The sequence below is a fragment of the Staurois parvus genome, unplaced genomic scaffold (assembly GCF_062004578.1).
Source record: "Staurois parvus isolate SC_StPar_1 unplaced genomic scaffold, SC_StPar_1.0 ptg000195l, whole genome shotgun sequence".
NCBI classification, from domain to species: domain Eukaryota; kingdom Metazoa; phylum Chordata; class Amphibia; order Anura; family Ranidae; genus Staurois; species Staurois parvus.
In genome coordinates, this window is record NW_028317991.1 from 8,168,769 (window position 1) to 8,189,086 (window position 20,318).

Sequence of the window (20,318 nt, forward strand, 5' to 3'; positions counted from 1 at the left end):
GAAAATGGAAAGAGTATGGCACAACTGCAAACCTACCGAAACATGGCCGTCCATCTAAACTGACAGGCCGGGCAAGGAGAGCATGAATCAATGAAGCAGTCAAGAGACCTATGGTTACTCTGGAGGAACTGCAGAGATCCACAGCTCAGGTGGGAGAATCTGTCCACAGGACAAGTATTAGTCGTGCACTCCACAAATCTGGTGTGGCTGCAATCTTTCTTCATCTTCCTAACCTTGGCTTGGTATCAAGAGATCTCTGAATGTTCCACTTCTTAATAAGTGATTGAACGGTACAGACTGGTATATTCAAGGCTTTGGATATCTTTTTATATACCACTCCCATCTTTATAAAGCTCCATTACCTTGTTACACAGGTCTTTTGACAGTTCTTTTCTGCTCCCCATGGCTCAGTATCTAGCCTGCTCAGTGCATCCATGCGAAAGCTAACAAATTAATTGCAATTTAAAAATCCACAGATGTGGAAAATTATATTTTAATTGCTATGTTAACCTGTATGTGTCACCTTGTGTGTCGGTACTAAGGCCAAACATTCCAGGGTATGTAAACTTTTGATCTGGGCCATTTGGGTAATTTCTGTTATCATTATGATTTAAAAAGGAGCCAAACAACTATTTGATAATAAATGGCTTCATATGATCACTGTCTCAGTTTTTTGGCATGATCAGTAATATTCTCAATATTCCCAAAATTTCACGATTTCTGTCAGGGTGTGCAAACGTTTGAGCACAACTGTATATGTAGGTGACACATTTATAATTCTTAATACAGTGTTTAAACCTTGTGCCTTGAGATCACGCAGACACAAGGTGGAGGTTTTAAGCACTGTATTAAGAATTATAAACGCATGACCTATATATTTGTATAAACGTATTCGATTTGAGACTGTGTTACAATCTTGTGCACTTATAATTGAGTACTTCATTAAGAACTATGAACGCATGGACTATATATAGATATCTCTCTCTATATATACACACACACACACACACACTATATTGCCAAATCATTCATCAATGGATTCAGGTGTTCCAATCACTTCCATGGCCACAGGTCTATAAAATCAAGCACCTAGGCATGCAGACTGCTTCTACAAACATTTGTGAAAGAATGGGTCGCTCTCAGGAGCTCAGTAAATACAAGTGTGGTACCATGATAGGTTGCCACCTGTGCAATAAGTCCATCCGTGACATTTCCTTGTTACTAAATATTCCACGCTCAACTGTTAGTGGTATTATAACAAAGTGGAAGAAACTGGGAACAACAGCAACTGAGCCATGAAAACTGACAGAGCGGGGTCAGCGCATGCTGAAGCACACAGTGCGCAGAAGTCGCCAACTGTCTGCAGAGTCAATAGCTAAAGACCTCCAAAATTCATGTGGCCTTCAGATTAGCACAACAACAGTGTGTAGAGAGCTTCATAGAATGGGTTTCCATGGCCGAGCAGCTGCATCCAAGCCTTACATCACCAAGTGCAATGCACAGTGTCAGATGCAGTGGTGTAAAGCACGCCGCCACTGGACTGTAGAGCAGTGGAAACTTGTTCTCTGGAGTGACCAATCACGCTTCTCTGTCTGCCAATCCGATGGATATGTCTGGGTTTGGCGGTTTCCAGGAGAATGGTACTTGCCTGACTGCATTGTGCCAAGTGTAAAGTTTGGTGGAGGGGGGATTAAGGTGTGGGGTTGTTTTTCAGGGGTTGGGCTTGGCCCCTAGTTCCAGTGAAGGGAACTCTTAAGGCATCAGCATACCAAGACATTTTGGACAATTTAATTCTCCCAACTTTGAGGGAACAGTTTGGGGATGGCCCCTTCCTGTTCCAACATGACTGCACACCAGTGCACAAAGCAAGGTCCATAAAGACATGGATGAGCCAGTTTGGGGTGGAGGAACTTGACTGGCCTGCACAGAGTCCTGACCTCAACCCGATAGAACACCTTTCGGATGAATTAGAGTGGAGACTGCAAGCTAGGCATTCTCATCCGACATCAGTGCCTGACCTCACAAATGGACTTCTGGAAGAATGGTCAAACCTTCCCATAGACACCCTCCTAAACCTTGTGGACAGCCTTCCCAGAAGAGTTGAAGCTGTTCTAGCTGCAAAGGGCGGGGCCAACTCAATATTGAACCCTACGGACTAAGGCTGGGATGCCATTAAATTTCATGTGCGTGTAAAGGCAGGAGTCCCAATACTTTTGGCAATATAGTGTAGATAGATATAACAGCACAACACCATTTTTCTCAGTAAACATATTTCAAAAGTTATTATTAATATGAAATTTTCACCACATGTCGTTAACAACCCATGCAATCCATACATACAAAGAAACCAAAACAAATACGTTCCAAAATTAAGTTATGTGTAATAAAATAGAATGACACATGGAAAAAGTAATGAACACATGAAGAAGGAGAGGTGAAAAAAGGCATGGAAAGCCAATACACCAGCTGAAATCTATCAGTAATTAGAAAACAATCCTGCCCCTTGTCAGTGCAAATTAATGTCAGCTGGTTCAGTCTCAACTGATGGCCTATTAAAGGTATCTCATTACCAAGGTGTCACATCTCATGATGGGTAAAGGAAAGAGTTCTCTCAAGACCTTTGCAACCTTATTGCTGCAAAACATACTGATGGCATTGGTTACAGAAGGATTTCTAAACTTCTAAATGTTCCAGTGAGCACTGTTGGGGTCATAAAGCTGCTACAATGGCCCAGCCAATCACTTGACTTCAATCCTATAGAAAATCTATGGAAAGAAGTAAAGATCAGAGTTCATAAAAGAGGCCCACAGAACCTTCAAGATTTGAAAACTGTTTGTGCAGAAAAATGGGCAAAAATCACACCTGAGCAATGTATGCGACTAGTTTCTCCATACAGGAGGCGTCTTAAAGCTCTCATTACCAACAAAGGGTTTTCTATGAAGTATTAAATACATTTCAGCTAACTTTCAATACTTTTTCCCTGAGTCATTCCATGTTTTTACACAAAACATAATTTCTGAACTTATTTGTTTTGGTTTCTTTGTATGTATGGATTTCATGGGTTAACGACGTGTGGTGAAAATTTCATATTAATAGCACCTTTTGAAATATATTTACTGAAAAAAAAGGTGACGTGTTCAATACTTATTTTACCCGTTGTGTGTGTGTTTGTATGTATATATATATATATATATATATATATATATATATATATATATATATATATATATATATATATATATACACACACACACACATACAGTTGTGTTCAAAATAATAGCAGTCAGACATGATATTTCTACATGGCAAATAATTTACTAGCAGGTGTAGTAGAGTAATAGAAATCCAACAGACCCAACAGTCATGACATGCATGCTGCTGATTCTGTGTAATTGAATCACTAATTGAAAGGGGCATGTTCAAAATAATAGCAGTGTGGAGTTCTATTAGTGAGGTCATTCATTCTTTGAAAAACAGGTGGCATTGCCCTTATTTAAGGAAGGAAGGCAGCAAATGTTGTACATGCTGGTTACAGCGCATTTCTCTCTGAAATTCTGAGGAAAATGGGTCGTTCCAGACATTGTTCAGAAGAACAGCATACCTTGATTAAAAAGTTGATTGGAGAGGGGAAAACATATAAAGAAGTGCAGAAAATGATAGGCTGCTCAGCTAAAATGAACACAAATGCTTTAAAATGGCAACCAAAACCTGAAAGACGTGGAAGAAAGCGAAAAACTACCATTCATATGGATAGAAGAATAGCCAAAATGGCAAGGACTCAGCCAACAATCAGCTCCAGGAAGATGAAAGAAGGTGTAAAGTTCCCTGTGAGTACTGTTACAATTAGAAGACGCCTATGTGAAGCCAAGCTATCTGCAAGAAGCCCCCGCAAAGTCCCACTGTTGAAAAAAAGACGTGTGCTGAAGAGGTTACAATTTGCCAAAGAGCACATTGACTGGCCTAAAGAGAAATGGCGCAACATTTTGTGGACTGATGAAAGTAAGATTGTTCTTTTTGGGTCTAGTGGGCGGAGACAGTTTGTCAGACGACCCCCAAACACTGAATTCAAGCCACAGTACCCTGTGAAGACAGTGAAGCATGGTGGTGCAAGCATCATGATATGGGGATGTTTCTCATACTACGGTGTTGGGCCTATTTATCGCATACCAGGGATCATGGATCAGTTTGAATACATCAGAATACTTGAAGAGGTCGTGCTGCCTTATGCTGAGGAGGAAATGCCCTTGAAATGGGTGTTCCAACAAGACAACGACCCCAAACACACCAGTAAACGTGCAACATCTTGGTTCCAGACCAACCAGATTGACGTTATGGAGTGGCCAGCCCAATCCCGGATCTTAATCAAATAGAAAACTTGTGGGGTGACATCAAAAATGCAGTTTCTGAGACAAAACCAAGAAATAGAGAAGAACTGTGGAATGTAGTCCAATCATCCTGGGCTGGAATACCTGATCACAGGGGCCAGAAGTTGGGTGACTCCATGCAACACAGATGTACAGCAGTTCTCAGAAACAGTGCGACTACAACCAAATATTCATTAAGTGATTCAAAGGAAAGCAAAATCTTCAAACATTTTTCAGTTTATATAGAGAATGTTTGAGTTTGTAAAGAAGAATACAAACACTGCTATTTTTTTGAACAGTCTAATATTCACAATTCTTCAATTTTCTTTAGAGGAACAACACAAATTTGATAAATGTTTCTTCATGTTTTGATTTGGAATAGAATGTGTCGTGTTCCCAATGCATTTGTGTGTAGGGAAATAAAAGCTATTAGAAGGATTTTGAGCTTTATTCACTTTTTTCAACACACTGCTATTATTTTTAACACAACTGTATATATACATACCTACACATTTTTCTTTGTTTGGGATTGTGTTGCAGTTTGGTGCAGTCATAATATTTATGTGTGGATATTGAGGACATATATGGTATATGGTTGGTAATCTTGTTCTCTATAAATTTCTAGTGGATATAATTTGATTGATAATTGCACTGCACTTTTAAACTTAACAAATTTGTAGCTCAAGTTTATGTAAAGCTAATTTACCTATACACTAGCCTTTCTCGACAAGGGCTCCTCCAGAAGTTAATAGGGGTTCCTTGAGCACTGAGCAATTTTTGGCCTCTCTGGGAAGTTACCGCTGACACCAATGATCTTTTCAGCTATCTGTAAGGGGGACACTTTCCTGTTGGCCATCAAGTAAGTGGCATTCTTCCCACTGATGTGGGAAGCTAACGTGCTAACGTGCCCTGAGCTGTGAATAAAGTTATTATTGACAGGGGTTTCTTGAGACCTAAATGTTAGATCAATAGTTGTTTCATATTAAATAGGTTGAGAAAGGCAGCTGTGCACAATCAGCCTTTGCTAAGATACTGCTGTAATTCCTGCTACTAGTCTGTCGTGTAGCCACAGTTGCAAAGTTTAAAATTTTCATAAACTGAAATAAAAAAAATAGACACAAAGAAGGTCCTGTATTCTTAAATATCCAAAACGTAAAGACTGGCTTCCAGCTCTGAAGATGGAGCTCTGCTACATACCCTCTGCAGGGCTACTGGCATGGTAAACTGCACGGCAGGATGGGGGAGCCTTTCCAGAGCAAAATCCTGGAAGCCAGAAGCTGCATATTGACCCCCGGTTCACATATATGTGACCGGGCGGGCTGCGTTTTCTGCGGGCACGAGAGCCCATTCATTTGAATGGACTCCCGTGCCTGTGACATGCAGGGAAGAAGTCCCTGCACTTCTTTGGAAAGCGCTGCCTGCACTGGAACCTCCGTTCCCAGTATGGTTGCGTTTTCCAGTGCGGGCGGCATGCCATTAGAATTAATGGCACCCGCCTGCGGGTCTGCATTTTCTCTGTGCGAGGAGTGCGGCTGCACGGATTTTGATGCGGAGCCGCAGCGGCACCACCCACACAGATGTGAACCTAGGGTGAGTGTCTTGGTTGGGGGGGAATCTTGGGATGTCAGTCATCTTTTAATAAAGCGTACCTATACAGGGGTGTGGAAAGTTTTGAAAAAACTACTTGTGCAGGGTCTAAATCGGTGTCCCAATCTACTTGTCCCTCATGACAATCTACATGTCCTGATAAAATTTTTAATTTTTTTTTACAGAAATCGTATTTAACCATGTGCCCTCCTGAGGATAACAATATTTTTTACTTTTTGCCATTAAACATGTCCAGTAAAAAAAATTTAAAAATCAAATTTCGGCACAAATTTAGGCCAAAACGTATTCTGCTACATGTCTTTGCTAAAAAAAATCCCAATACGTGTAAATTACTTGGTTTACGTGAAAGTTATAGAGTTTACAAATGGTGGTATAGATACTGGAATTTATTTATTTTTAATATTAGTAATGGCAGTGATTAGCGACTTATAGCAGGACTGCTGCGGAAATTCTGACACTGGGGTGAACTGACGTGGTGTCACTGACATCCCCAGTGACACCAATACAGTGATCAGTGCTAAAAAAAAACACTGACGCTGTACTAATGGCACTGGGCAGGAAAAGGTTAACATAAGGGGCGATCAAAGGGTTAACTGTGTGCAGGGAGTGTTTTACTAGGGGGCCGTGTCAGTGTGCTTCACTGTAAGCACACTCCTTTAGATGGCTGTGCTGTACACAGCCATCCAAACCAGTGTGCCCGAGCTGACAGGGAGGAGAACTGTTAGTAAACAAAACAGTCCTCCTCCCCATCGGAGATCCTCGGTAATCACCGTACACTGGCGAGTAATCACCGGCTGAGACCCGGTGATTGACATCTGCGGCCACAAATGGCGGCGCGGTAGGGCGCACGCGCGGCTCGCACATGCCCCCTACCCGGAAATGCGAAATCACGTATAAATAGATGATTTTCCGCACTTGTAGTGCCCTGTAGCAGTATTTCAGCTATAGGGCGGTCGGGAAGATGTCAATGCCACTTTAAGACATGTTTTTAATTGAAGATGAGACAGATTTTCACTCTAAACAGACACATAATGTGTGGTCAGGGTCTGGTTTCATTTAGCTGCTGGCACAAGAAAAGGAGGAATTTATGATTTAGGCTATAACCTTGTATCAAATCTGTGTCATCACGCATCTTGCTGTTCCTTTTTAGCTTTGCATTGTCATGCAACATAATTAATAAATGTTCCCCATTGACATTTACCTTACATTGGTAGTCAGAGGATTATTGCCCGCTTGCACTGATAATGAGGGAAAAGGTGCCCCCCCCCCCCAGGCTTCTTTCACACAGGCGCCTTCCGTTTTGATCAGCATGGGCTCTATTTGCTCATACCCTGCTGGTCTGAGCAGAGCGGGCGGATGAGAGGTCCGTGTCCACTCAGTTTATGCACAGCGGACACAGACAGGGCCCGCTCTGCTCTATGAGTGGCCGGGTGTAAACAGACTTCATTGTCTGTTTACACCCCACTACCAATCTGCCTATATGGAGGACAATGGATCTCCCTCTGTTTGTTTTTAGTGTACAGGATCAGAGGTAGGCAGGTGAAAATGGACACAAGTCCATGTACATCTGCCGATCCATAGGGGTGAATGGACAGTTGTGTGAAAGGGGCCTTGCATTAGAGGAGCCTATCCCACACAGAGGAACCCTTGCAAAGCCTTTGTGGACTCAGGGAACCCCTGATAAAAATTACTATATCTACATCTCGTGATACATTAGTGTGCTGGTCCATGGGCAGAATGTTTCTTACATTTATGACCGATAGGTAAAATTACCTCTTAGATACCAAAAATAGATCAATGGTGTCAGCGGAAATTTATCTGAGAGGAAGAAATTGCTCATTGCACAAGGAACTCCTAGCAACTGCTGGAGGAATCCCAGGGTTCCATGGAACCTTAGCTGAGAAACCTTGCATTAAATTATAATGCCTCAATAGCAGTGAGTGGAGAAAGACCCCCTATATTGGTGCTCAGTCTGAAAATGATCCCCTTACATTGGTGATCAGTGGGAGAAAATCCCCTATATTGTTGATCAATGGAAAAAGCCCCCTTTCAATGGGAAGAATGCTTCTTCCAGATATCTAAAAAGATCATTAGTGTTAGAGGTTGCTTAATTAACAGGCAACTGTACATTATTTAAAGTGTTACTAAACCCACAACAGTAAAATCAATCTACTGTATATACAGTAGAACATGCTTGTTATACTCACTGTGGAACCTAAGGGGTTAATCCTCTGCATTGTGTAAAAAGGCTCTTTGATCCTCCCTTCTCTTATCCTCCCCTTCTTCCAGTGTCCTCCTCTTAGCTCTTGAAAAGACCTATTGTTTGGAGACACTCTGCACATACTCAGTTTGGTGTGTATTGCTAGAGAGTTTTTGTTTTCTTGGGAGAGTGCATGTGATCAGCAGAGGGCCAATCAGCACTGTCCAGACAGAGGTCAGGGGTTCTGCATCCTCCTAGAGCAAAATGAAAACTCCTCCTACAAGCTTTAATCAGTGCTCTGCTGGACACTGATAGAAGTCACAAGACTATATAGGGTTATGCAGTCTCATAGGACAGTCAGAGCAAAATGAAAACTTCTACATCTTTATCTAGTGCTCGGCTGGACACTGATAGAGGTCACAAGACTGCTATAATCTGCTGATGAGAAAAGGTATTTCACAGTTTATATTTACTAAAATGATTGCATTTCCATGTTGTGTGTACTGTGGGAGACCAGATATAGTAAATGCAGGGTCCGGGGTTTAGTAACACTTTAAGAAACCCTTAGCCACCCTTGGAGGAACCCTAGGCTTCCTTGCAACTCTGGCTGCGAAAGGCTTATCTACAGTATGCAAGTATTTCCGTTAACTTGTCCAGACAGTAATATACCTCAGACTTATACTGATCCCGTGCAGAACAACAAGCGGCAAGCTGGTGGTATACTTCATCCACCTCACTCCTGCTGATGACGTTTGCCTCTTTTGTTTGTGGGGTACTTGGCTCACATTTCAGTTTCTGAAGTGTTTCGTAATGAACTTTCCACTTGTGGATCTCTTTCAGGGCCTGTTCGTACTTGGACATCAACTGCTTGTTCAAATTTTCTTGTGTTGTCACTGCAATGAAATCCGTCTGGGTAAAAGCCAGGGAAGTCTCTTTCTTTTCTTGCTGGGCTAATAATACAGCTAGCCTATTCTTTAGGTGTTTTACCTTAATGCTGCTCATTATACAACAGTCACAGTGAAAATCTTTGCCAATGTCCATAGTGGGTTGAGTACTATGGTGGTTTACGTGGTGAAGGGGCTCATCTTGTGTAAAGAGAGCAATGCAGTAGGTGTGATCATTATTGGAATCTTCTTGTTTCTCATTTGCTACCATTCTGTATGCTAGGGTAGCAGCCATGGTGCCGGCGTTAAGCCCCTCAGAAGGACCAGAGCTGTCTCGGGGTCTGAAATGATCAGTATTGAGTTTAGATGTGCCGTCTTCTTCAGTGGCCAAGGTAAGCATCTGCACATTCAGCACTGCCATCTGCAGTAGTTTCTGATAAAGTCACATGAGGCTCTTTAACACAGGTTGGAGGGTGTTCACAAGTACAGCTTGCCTGTTGATACAAGAAGTGATAGCAAACTTTAGTTTGACAAAATCAGGGGTCTCCGAAAACTAAAGTGGTTGTAAACCTCAGTCATGAAATATGAAAAAAACATATTCCTCTATAGCAGTGGTTCTCAACCTGTGGGTCACGACCCCTTTGGGGGTCGAACGACCCTTTCACAGGGGTCCCCTAAGACCATCAGAAAACACAAATTACGATGTGTAAAGAGCAGCTACTGTGTAGAAAGCAGCTGCTGTGTTGAAAGCAGCTACTCTGTTAAAAGCAGCTACTGTGCTGAAAGCAGCAGTATTGGAGGTAAAACGACACTTCATGAATTATAATTACTGGGTAAATAATTTTATGGTTGGGGGTCACAACATGAGGAACTGTATTAAAGGGTCACGGCATTAGGAAGGTTGAGAACCACTGCTCTATAGTGTGTACTTGTCTCAATAAAGGGCACTAAGTGTCATTTCTGTCTGCAGTTTTGTTCCTCTGCTATCAGCGTGAATGACTTCTGACAGGTTTTCCTGACAACAAGAGAAAAATGGTGACAGGGGAGGGACCTTCAGCTGATCGACAGCCTCAGCTCTGTTCCTGTGTGCTGTGTGGTGGGGGTCTCTTAGCTCCAATCAGCTCTCAGAGCTCTCCTCACTTAGTTCTGCAGAGTGTAACTTAAGCTCTCAGTCCCCTTTTCTCTGAATGCTCATGAAAGATTTATAAATTCTGGACTTTGAACAGATGTAGAGAAGAGAATACTGCAGATAATCAGGTAAAACCTATGTAGGAGGAATTGTTTTATCTCTGTATCACCTGAGGCCAGTCACTGGGTATACTGTACATAGGGGTTTACAGCCACTTTAAAATACAAAGGCCACATAGTATATTGTAAAAATATTTGCAGGCAAAAAAAAAAACCAAAGCAAAGAATTTCCAAATAAACTTGAGCCTATCAGAGTCCCCTGAGAGCCACCTTTACATCAGAGGGTCCCCATCAAAGTCCCCCTTACATCAGAGTTCCCCCTTGCACGAGAGTCCCCATCAGAGTCACCCCTTACATCTCGGTCCCAGTCATCCCCTCGAACACCCAAGGACCACATGAAATCTTTGTCCCATGGGCTGCAGTTTGAAGACAGCTGATCATAAGGGAACATATGGTATATTTTGAAATCCCTTTCTTAAATTCATTGATAGGCACAGAAAGACTTTCATCTTTGGGGTATACTGCTGCCTAAAAGAGGATAAAACAGCGGCAAACCAAAAATCTGTAGGCCAACCCAGGGTAACTACTAGCATGCCTCAGTTATTTAGCAAGCAGTATGGAGAGTATGATTATAAATGCTGAGGGGTGGAACCTCTCTCCCTCAATGGACTCCAAGAAAAGGACTTGCAGAGAAAACCAAATTAAGATTCCACTGAGTCACAGAGGAAAAAACAGGGGGCGCTACACGGAAGACTCCCTGTTCAAGGATGGAGAGGCCAACTGTCTCTGAAAGAAAACAGAAAGGGCAAAAACCTAGCCCACCATAGTAATGAGAGACAAACGCTGGTCTAGACCCAGCTTCAAAAAGATGACGACTCCTCCCACTGTAAAAATCGTGGGGTGGAAGCCCCAAGACTCATTCCAAGTAAAGTGCCTTCTATGTCTAATGATAAACCCTGTGAGAAGTAGGCTTTCTAGCTTTAAATATCGTAGGAAGCACAGATTTAGAGGTTCCTCTGTCCCGCTGAACTTGGGCTTCAACAGCCAAGTAACTGTGAGACAGGATGACAAATAAATCCTTTAAAAAAAAAGATCCAGATGATCCGGTGTGATCTGCTTACCACATCCATCAGGGTTGGTCCAGAGTGATCACCAGAATACCATCCATCTTGATCCTGCAAAGCAGACAAGGCAGAAATTTCAGTATGAGTTCAGTTAAGCTCAATGTGTTCTATCGCAATGGAGCCACCAGAGCATGCACTTCTTCCTCTAGAACAGTGGTTCTCAACCTGTGGGTCGCGACCCCTTGGGGGTCGAACGACCCTTTCACAGGGGTCCCATAAGACCATCAGAAAACACATATTTTCGATGGGTAAAGAGCAGCTACTGTGTAGAAAGCAGCTACTGTGTTGAAAGCAGCAGTATTGGAGGTAAAACGACACTCATGAATTATAATTACTGGGTAAATCATTTTATGGTTGGGGGTCACCACAACATGAGGATCTGTATTAAAGGGTCGCGGCATTAGGAAGGTTGAGAACCACTGCTCTAGAGGATCCCTGCACCTAGAGATAAACCTGTCCCGTTAGTTGTTAACCATTTCAATACCGGGCACTTTTACCCCCTTCCTGTCCAGGCCATTTTTCAGGTTTCAGCGCTCTCACACTTTGAATGACAATTGCGCAGTCATACAACATTGTACCCAAACTAAAATTTTATCATTTTCTTCACACAAATAGAGATTTCTTTTGGTAGTATTTAATCATCGCTGGGGTTTTTATTTTTAGTTACATTAGTAACATTGTACTACTTTGATGAAGTGATCAGTATTTTTTTTTTTTTTTTACACAATTTGCATATAGCAAAGAATTACTTTGCTATAAGCAAGCATTTACCTGAATGACATCGATTCATTCAGGGTTTGTTTTTTTTTTGTGCTTAGCTGTGATTTGGCCACAGCTAATCACATGACATGTCCATGTGATTAGCTGTGATCATTCACAGCTAGACACTAGTATACAATGGATGGCATGAAAGAAGCCATCCATTGTATACAACTGTCATGTGACCTGCTGTGATTGGTCACAGCAGGTCACATGGTACCGGCAACGGGGGCCGATACTCAGATCTGTCATCTGCTGTGTCCGAGGTACACGGCCGGTGACAGATCGCGCCGCTGCGCGGCTCTGCAGGAGTGCAATCTGCGCATGTGCAGGAGGACGCCAAATGGCGTCCACCCGGAACGCTGATAACATTTGCCGGCCGCCATTCGGCCATAGGGCAGGCGGCAAATGGTTAAAGTGGGAGTAACTCCCTTTTTTGCTTTGTACCAACAGGTAAGCCTATAATAAGGAATAATAATAACAGGAACTGTTCTCCTAAACATGTATCTTGTAGGGATTATGTACCTGTGTAGCTGCTGGTGATGTCACTGGTGCAGGGGCTCTGAAGGAATGGCATACCCGTGCTGTTCCTTCAGAGCCCTGTGCCATAAACAGTGCCTCCAGTGTACATGCCCTGAGTGATGTCATCGCGGCTCGGCCGATCAAACGGCCGCAGCCAGCGAACCCGGAAGAAGACCGGGTGAATATGGATTCCCTTTCAGCAGTGACAGGGCGCCACTGGAGGGATCTGTTTCATAGGTAAGTCTGGTGAAAAAGAGCAGACAAGGGTGCACTCTCATCGTGCATTACCGTGGTATACCACATGTTTATTAAATAGACAAATGGATGTGTACTCACAAACCAACGAAGATAAAAGCAGTGTAAATGGTCCACAAAAACAGTCACACAAATGCTGTGTCGTTTGATAAGGATAAGCTAACGCGTTTCGGGAGATAAACCCCCTTCCTCAGAGTCATAGGTAAGTCTGTCATAATATGCTAGTACGCGGTGCATATTTGTACATTATAACTTTTTTCTGCGGGGAGACCAGTTTTTTTTTCCAGCAGCGGTTTACCACCGCTTTAATAATAATAATAATAATAATAATATATTAATGAATACAGAGCTGCACTTATCTGTGTTTATTATATCTGCCGGGAGTCTGGCTTTAAATTACAAAAAACCCGCAATGAATCAAAACTAAACTCCAGGTCGATATAAATAAAGCATCATTTAATGCTGTTTTGAGTATATAATGCCATTTAAAAATATTTTGAAAAAGTCAAAATAATTAACCGCTAACTGTAATTAACTGCAATTTTTACATACAGCCAGCAGAAGAACTTTGATATCAGCCAACTGTCATCCTCCACATTTGATGAAAGCAGGTGCGGAGCTCTGCACTGGTCTGTGGCAATCACTGAAGAGCTTTGTGATTCAGTTTCAGCAAGGAGGCTGCAACCACAATAATAGGGCATAAAATTCTGGGTATCCGCCAGGCTAGCCAGCCATTTTTATTTATTTCAAAGGATCCAGTTACTCTTTAAATCTAAAAAAAAAACAGATTTACAGTTTCAGTTCATACAGATGTCATACAGATGTACTGGAAGCAGGCGCATCCTACCAGGTGCTGTAACATTTGCATGCTGCTGGCTGAAAATGAGCTGCGAGATCACAGATGTAAACAGAACAAAGACAAATTGTAATCCAATGAGAATCCCCGGCACAGGCCCGCCTCGATGACTCTATATAAATAAATAATAGATGGCTTTGCATTCATAGCATCACAAGCTGCAGGACATAAAAATGAAAATGAAAGCAAATCTGGCAGCCTGTCTGTGCGAGAGGTAATTTACACTTCAGAGGGGAGGGGGAAGGTGCTCCAGCCTTTGCTGCTATTGCTTCTTATTGATTCCTTGACACAGCTACACCTTCCATTATGAGGCACATTTATTACACGCACACGCACACCACGCACGCACACACTTCTGCAATGCTTTGCTGTGAAGTTTCCTAAAGGCGTAATCCACCATTTAAAAAAAATGATTAAATGCACCAATAAGGATAAAATAAAATACCGTATTTTCCAGCGTATAAGACGACTTTTTACCCCTTGAAAATCTTCTCAAAAGTCGGGGGTCGTCTTATACGCTGGTATACGGCATGCTGACACTTTTTAGGGGGGCGGCGCGGTTCCCCCCCCCCCGTCCAACGGAAGGGACACTGAATACAGGGGTGGGCAGGGGCTGCTGTTTCTTACCTGGCTCCGGTCTCACGACGATCCGGTCCAGGAAGCGCGGCTGCTCCTTTATTCAATTCGGCCGCTGGATGTTCGTGCGGCTGCGCCTCCTCACCGGTGATTGGCCGCCAGAACTGTAGCTCAGGAAAGGCACACAGGCGGCCAATCACCGGCGAGGAGGCGGAGCCGAGCGGCCCCGCGAAAATCGAGTGAAGGAGCGGCCGGTTAGTGTGCCGTACAGAGGTGCTGCTGCAACCACATATGCTGGCTGCAGCAGCACCATACTGCAACAGGGGTCAGCGAGTGTCATTGGTGTCAGTGGGAGGAATAGTGCCCCATCATTGGTGTCACTGATACCAATGATGGGGCATTATTCCTCCCACTGACACCAACGATGGGGCACTTTTCCTCCCCCCACTGACACCAACGATGGGGCACTATTCCCCCCCCCCACTGACACCAATGATGGGGCACTATTCCACCCCCCACTGACATCAATGATGGGATACTATTACTCCCACTGACACCAATGTTGGGACACTATTCCTCCCACTGACACCAATGATGGGGCATGATTCTTCCCACTGACACCAAAGATGGGGCACTATTCCCCCACTGATACTAATGATGGGGCACTATTCCTGCCACTGATACCAATGATGGGACACGATTCCTCCCACTGACACCAATGATGGGGCGCTATTCCTCCCACTGACACCAATGATGGGGCGCTATTCCTCCCACTGACACCAATGATGGGGCGGTATTCCTCCCACTGATACCAATGATGGGGTGCTATTCCTCCCACTGACACCAATGATGGGGCACGATTCATCGCTCTGACACCAATGATGGGGCACTATTCCTCCCACTAATACCAATGATGGGGCACTATTCCTCCTATTGATACCAATGATGGGGCACTATTCCTCCCACTGACACCAATGATGGGGCTCTATTCCTCCCACTGACACCAATGATGGGGCACTATTCCTCCCACTGATACCAATGATGGGACACTATTCCTCCCACTGATGCCAATGATGGGGCACGATTCTTCCCACTGGTGTGCATTGGAAGAGGGGTAGTCTTATACGGCGAGTATTGCCCAAACACTACATTTTAACAGGAAAAGTAGGGGGTCGTCTTATACGCCGGAAAATACGGTAATGCATTTATTCCAATTTGGCATTCAGGACTGCAGAGCTTTGTGACCATGATCAAGAGTGCAATGCGCAGGCTCTGACGTCAATCATCTCTTGCTCTGTCCATTCCCTCCTCCTTCACTCTTTGCCCATTACTGTTATCACTAGCCTCCAAACCCAATCATAAAGCTCAGGAGATGGAGGAGACAGGTACAGCTGGTGACCACAAAAAAGTGATCACAGAGTCATATCTTTACGTCTCTAAAGCTGGCCATACACTATACAATTTTATATTCAATTTCTGCCCAATTTCCTTTAGATTTAGCATCAACTATGTAGTGCAGGAGCCTGCCTTATTGGATACAATTGAAAGCGTTCTTTAGGTTTGACCTCATATTATATGGTTTTTGGTAAATCTAAAGCAAAGTTCTCAAGAAAATTGTATAATGTATGGCCAGCCTAAGTATCCTTAACCCCTTGGCGCCGGCGCCTCCCGGCCCTTTAAGGATTTCAGAAGGTGGGCGGGGTTTTAGGGTCATGTGACCACTGTGATTCACTGTCATGGCGGACACATGATCCAGAAAGGTCCCGAGTGCAAGAGGAGATCGGGACCTTTCCATGAATACCGGACATGTGTGCTGGGAGCGCGCACAGCGTGCGCTCTCAGCACATATGTTTTTCTTAAAAGCAGTCAAACATGCGGCCGCTCGGTGTCAAGGCCCAGACGCCGGGAGGCCGCACATTTGCGTGCGGCCGGCGCCAAGAGGTTAAAGCAGAGATCTACCCAAAAGGGGAAGTTCCACTTCAAGTAGTGTTCCTCCGCTCCCCGTGAGGAAGGCACCTTTAGGGAGCGGGTACCCAACTTTGACAGGTACCCACTCCCACTTTGGCTAGGTGATCGGAAGTGGAAGTTGTCCTCCCTCACTCCCCATAGTCTTCTGGGACACGTGCCAGAAGACAACGGGACAATCAATTCACAAGGTGCAGTGCTACTCACGGATGCGCAGTGGGCACCCGGCTGTGAAGCCGCAAACTGTCACAGCCGGGTGCCCACACTTAGGGCTCATGTACACTGCAGCTGATAAACTCACGTTTAGGAGCTGTTCAGCGTTTTTTTCAGCAGCCCCTGAACTCTCCCTAATGTTTTCCTATGTGTCCATGTACACATCTTCGTTTACAGGCATTTGAGTTTACAGTCGTTTTTTTGAATGCAGAAAACTTGCATTCAGCAGTTCATTTTATCAGTGTTTCACATGCAAAACGCTTGTAAACGCGGCAAATCACATCTATAAGTGTCTGTGTCTGGAATATTTTTTTAACTCTTCCAGTTCCCAATGCTGTCCAGAGCCTTTTTTCATCATGAAAAATGCGTGCAAAGTGTTTTCAAGGTACCCAAATGGACAAAACACTGAGCACAGGATGTTCCTAACATGCTTGTCACCCATTGCAATGACCAATTCACACCTCAGACCTCTCCCACCTTTCGACACAAAATAAATGTTAATGAGCAACTCACACCTAAGCTAATCTCAACACTGTAATGACTTTTGGGACTGTTTATTAGAAAAAATTATATTATCCCAAGTTGGGAATCCCAGCTGACTATTAGGGGTTAACATTCTAGAGTGAATTTCAAGGGATATTTCAAGAGGGTACCACACACGAGTGGAAAAGACTTGTTTAACCTCCCTAGCGGTCTGATTATGTCCATATTTTTGGTGCTGAAAGTGGTACCATTATTTTGCATGGAAATATGTAGTTTTTTTATTGTAGGCTGTAATTTTTAGGAATAACTCACTGAAATCTGTCCGAACAAGAGTCTAGTAAACATCCCGGGTAGGATAAAATTTGAAACACGAAATCATAAATTATAATTTAATAAATAATCATAAAAAATAATAATATAATAATAATACATTTAATTCAATAATATAATCAAACCAAAAACACTGAAATTTGAAATAGAGCGCCAAGTTCGTACATTGCTGAGCAAAGTCGCAAAATCGTTTTCAGTGTCTGATGACGAATTTCCCCACGAATCATTATCACTCAATTCTGCAAGTGGTTCTGATTTACTATCGCTGTTCTCTAGCTGATCTAAACCCGCTTTTGACCTAAAGGGACACTTTTTGGACGCCATGGACGTTTCTCAGTTTCCAGGCAGAAAGAACAGACAAAATGCAGACAGGGGACAGGACAGAGCACTCGGGACAAAATGTATGTGAAATGGGTTGAAACAGCAATGTTTTACTATGAAAAATTTGTTTTGAAAAAAATTAAATTTTTTAAAATTTTCAAATTTACCGCCGCCGCCCGTACATCCCGACGTCACAGGGACCGGAACACAGAAGCTGGATGCCGGCATCGGCCGGAGGAGATGGCCGGGGACGCTGCAGGGGACACATCGCGGGAGCGCAGGACAAGGTAAGCTCTGCAGGGACTCCCTATGCAGCGCCGCATGGTAAGCCCGAGTGTAGCTCGGGGTTACTGCTTTTGGCACTGACATTTTACCCCGAGCTACACTCGGGAATACCGCCAGGGAGGTTAAGAGACAAACACCACTATTTGAGTTTGCAGGTGAGCATATACACCTGGACCCAAAGGAACAATCGTGAGACTGAGATCCTCATTGTCTTATCTCACAAAACCTTGGGAAGTGTGGATTACCAAACAAATCTTCTTGAGATGTCACAATAGCTATTGAATACTGAGGTTTAACTCCAGTCCAGTCTATTTACCCTAATTACCCAACAATGGATGAAATTTCCTATGTCACATCGCCTTGAACTGTGTATGCAGCAGAAAGTGAAACCTGGGTCATTTCAGATATAAAGAAAAATGTGGTTTATATCAATGGAAATCTTATAAAGGGTATATTTCCACACACCAAAATATATTCAACAAAGTTGGGTATTGCATACCACTCAACTAAGTTTGAAGTGATGAAGAAGAAGATTGATTGTGAATTGGGGTAAATTTTATATTTCCAAAAGAAATAAGCTATTCCAATAGTTTAAATATCAGGAAAATGAGAAACCAAATGTATTTACATCTTTCTATGGTCCTTATCCAAAAGTTGTAGTGAAATCAACTATACTTGAATAGGACATATATTTGATACATAAAGACATTTTGTTTCTATCAAAAGATGGTCATCATTAAGACCACCAATTCATTTGTGATACCGGACTGTCCCCAGTGGACAGGTGAGGAACATCTCTAGATACGCAACTTCTCAACCGTCCAATCATCAAGTCTGTTGGGAGGTCTTTTCGGAAGAATGGAATTGGATGATATAAAAATGCCAAACACCTAAACTCAAAAACTCTCAAACTGATGAACTCACTTGCTCACCTGATCACTTCAAGACCTCAAGACTTCTAATAATCACTTCACTCCTTCTGAAAGACTGCTACTACTTCTTGATAACTTCTGAACTTAATCTTCCAACTATTTCTTCACTACTCCTACCACTATATACTGCACTATACTCACTTGCTACCTGCGGCCATTTTGCTGAGAACTTCCAGCTGCCATTTTTAAGGAAGAGAGTTCCACCAGAGACGCTGATGCTCAGTTAAATTTTGGGAGTGGTGAGACTGTGCTAGAATATTGTAATTTTCTTTGATATTTCCAATTTTCTAAAGACTTATAACATTGAATTTTGTGGTTAGGAATATATTAAGATTATATATATAATTATCACTATACTGTTTGAAATTGGTATTAGATTATATATTGCATATTAATTAATTTGTGGTGCAATTTATCAGAGAGATTTTCTTATTTTTCTATGGCCACGAAAAATAAGAAATAATATTTGAAGCACTATAAGGTTACACTAATCCCTCAAAATTTATATTTCCTTTAAATTGATAATCACATATTGTTTGATAATATAGAAATTAGAATATTATATTTTTGATTGTGTGTACGAGTATATATTCATCACCAGTATTTTGCATTTGTATTAATATATATATAAATTTTGTACATAAATAAATTTATTTATTTATCAAAAAGGCAATTTTTGTGTATATGGTATGAAATCATACTGGTAAAAGAATTCAAGGTAAATTATTAAGTGGTGATCAAATTATTAAGGTGTCCAAATTATTGGTTCATTAAATATTTGCCGTATCTTAATGGCTGGAGGCACTGCAATATTTTGTTTAAGGGAGAGGACACCGCCCTACATATTTAGAATAAATTATTACATAAACCACCACAACACATACTGCTGTCTCTGCTTCTACTCTATTTTTCTCTGAAACAGTCTAAAATAGTTAATAATTTACCACTTTTCAGTGCATTCTGGGCATTTTGGGAGGTTCTCCTGTGCTTATCTTTAAAAAACGCTTCTAAACGCAAATACACATAAACGCGTTATGAAAACGCGGTTAAACAGACAGCTAAAGACCTACAGAAATCTCTGGCACATGCTAACATTTTTGTTGACACATCTACAATAAGAAAAACATTAAACAAGAATGGAGTACATGGCAGGACACCACGGAGGAAGCCATTGCTGTCCAAAAAGAATATTGCAGCACGTTTGAAGTTTGCAAAAAAGAGCACCTGGATGTTCCACAGCACTACTGGCAAAATATACTGTGGACAGATGAAACCAAGATTGAGTTGTTTGGGAAGAACACACAACACTATGTGTGGAGAAAAAAAGGCACAGCACACCAACATCAAAACCTCATCCCCACTGTAAAACATGGCGGAGGGAGCATCATGGTTTGGGGCTGCTTTGCTGCCTCAGGGCCTGGACGGATTGTTGTCATTGATGGGAAAATGAATT

At 42.5% G+C, this 20,318-nt stretch overlaps 1 protein-coding gene across 1 annotated transcript in view; it reads right to left on the reverse strand.

The window, feature by feature from the left end:
• The window catches only part of LOC149461685 (uncharacterized), a 41,479-nt gene that overhangs the window by 15,254 nt on the left and 5,907 nt on the right, over nucleotides 1-20,318 (reverse strand). The window contains exons 2-3 of the mRNA XM_089677925.1: nucleotides 11,366-11,419; nucleotides 8,842-9,550 (exon numbers count right to left, since the gene is read on the reverse strand). Of these exons, the coding sequence (XP_089534051.1) occupies nucleotides 8,842-9,477 (636 nt within the window). The 5' untranslated portion in view covers nucleotides 9,478-9,550; nucleotides 11,366-11,419. The remainder of the gene's footprint in view (nucleotides 1-8,841; nucleotides 9,551-11,365; nucleotides 11,420-20,318) is intronic.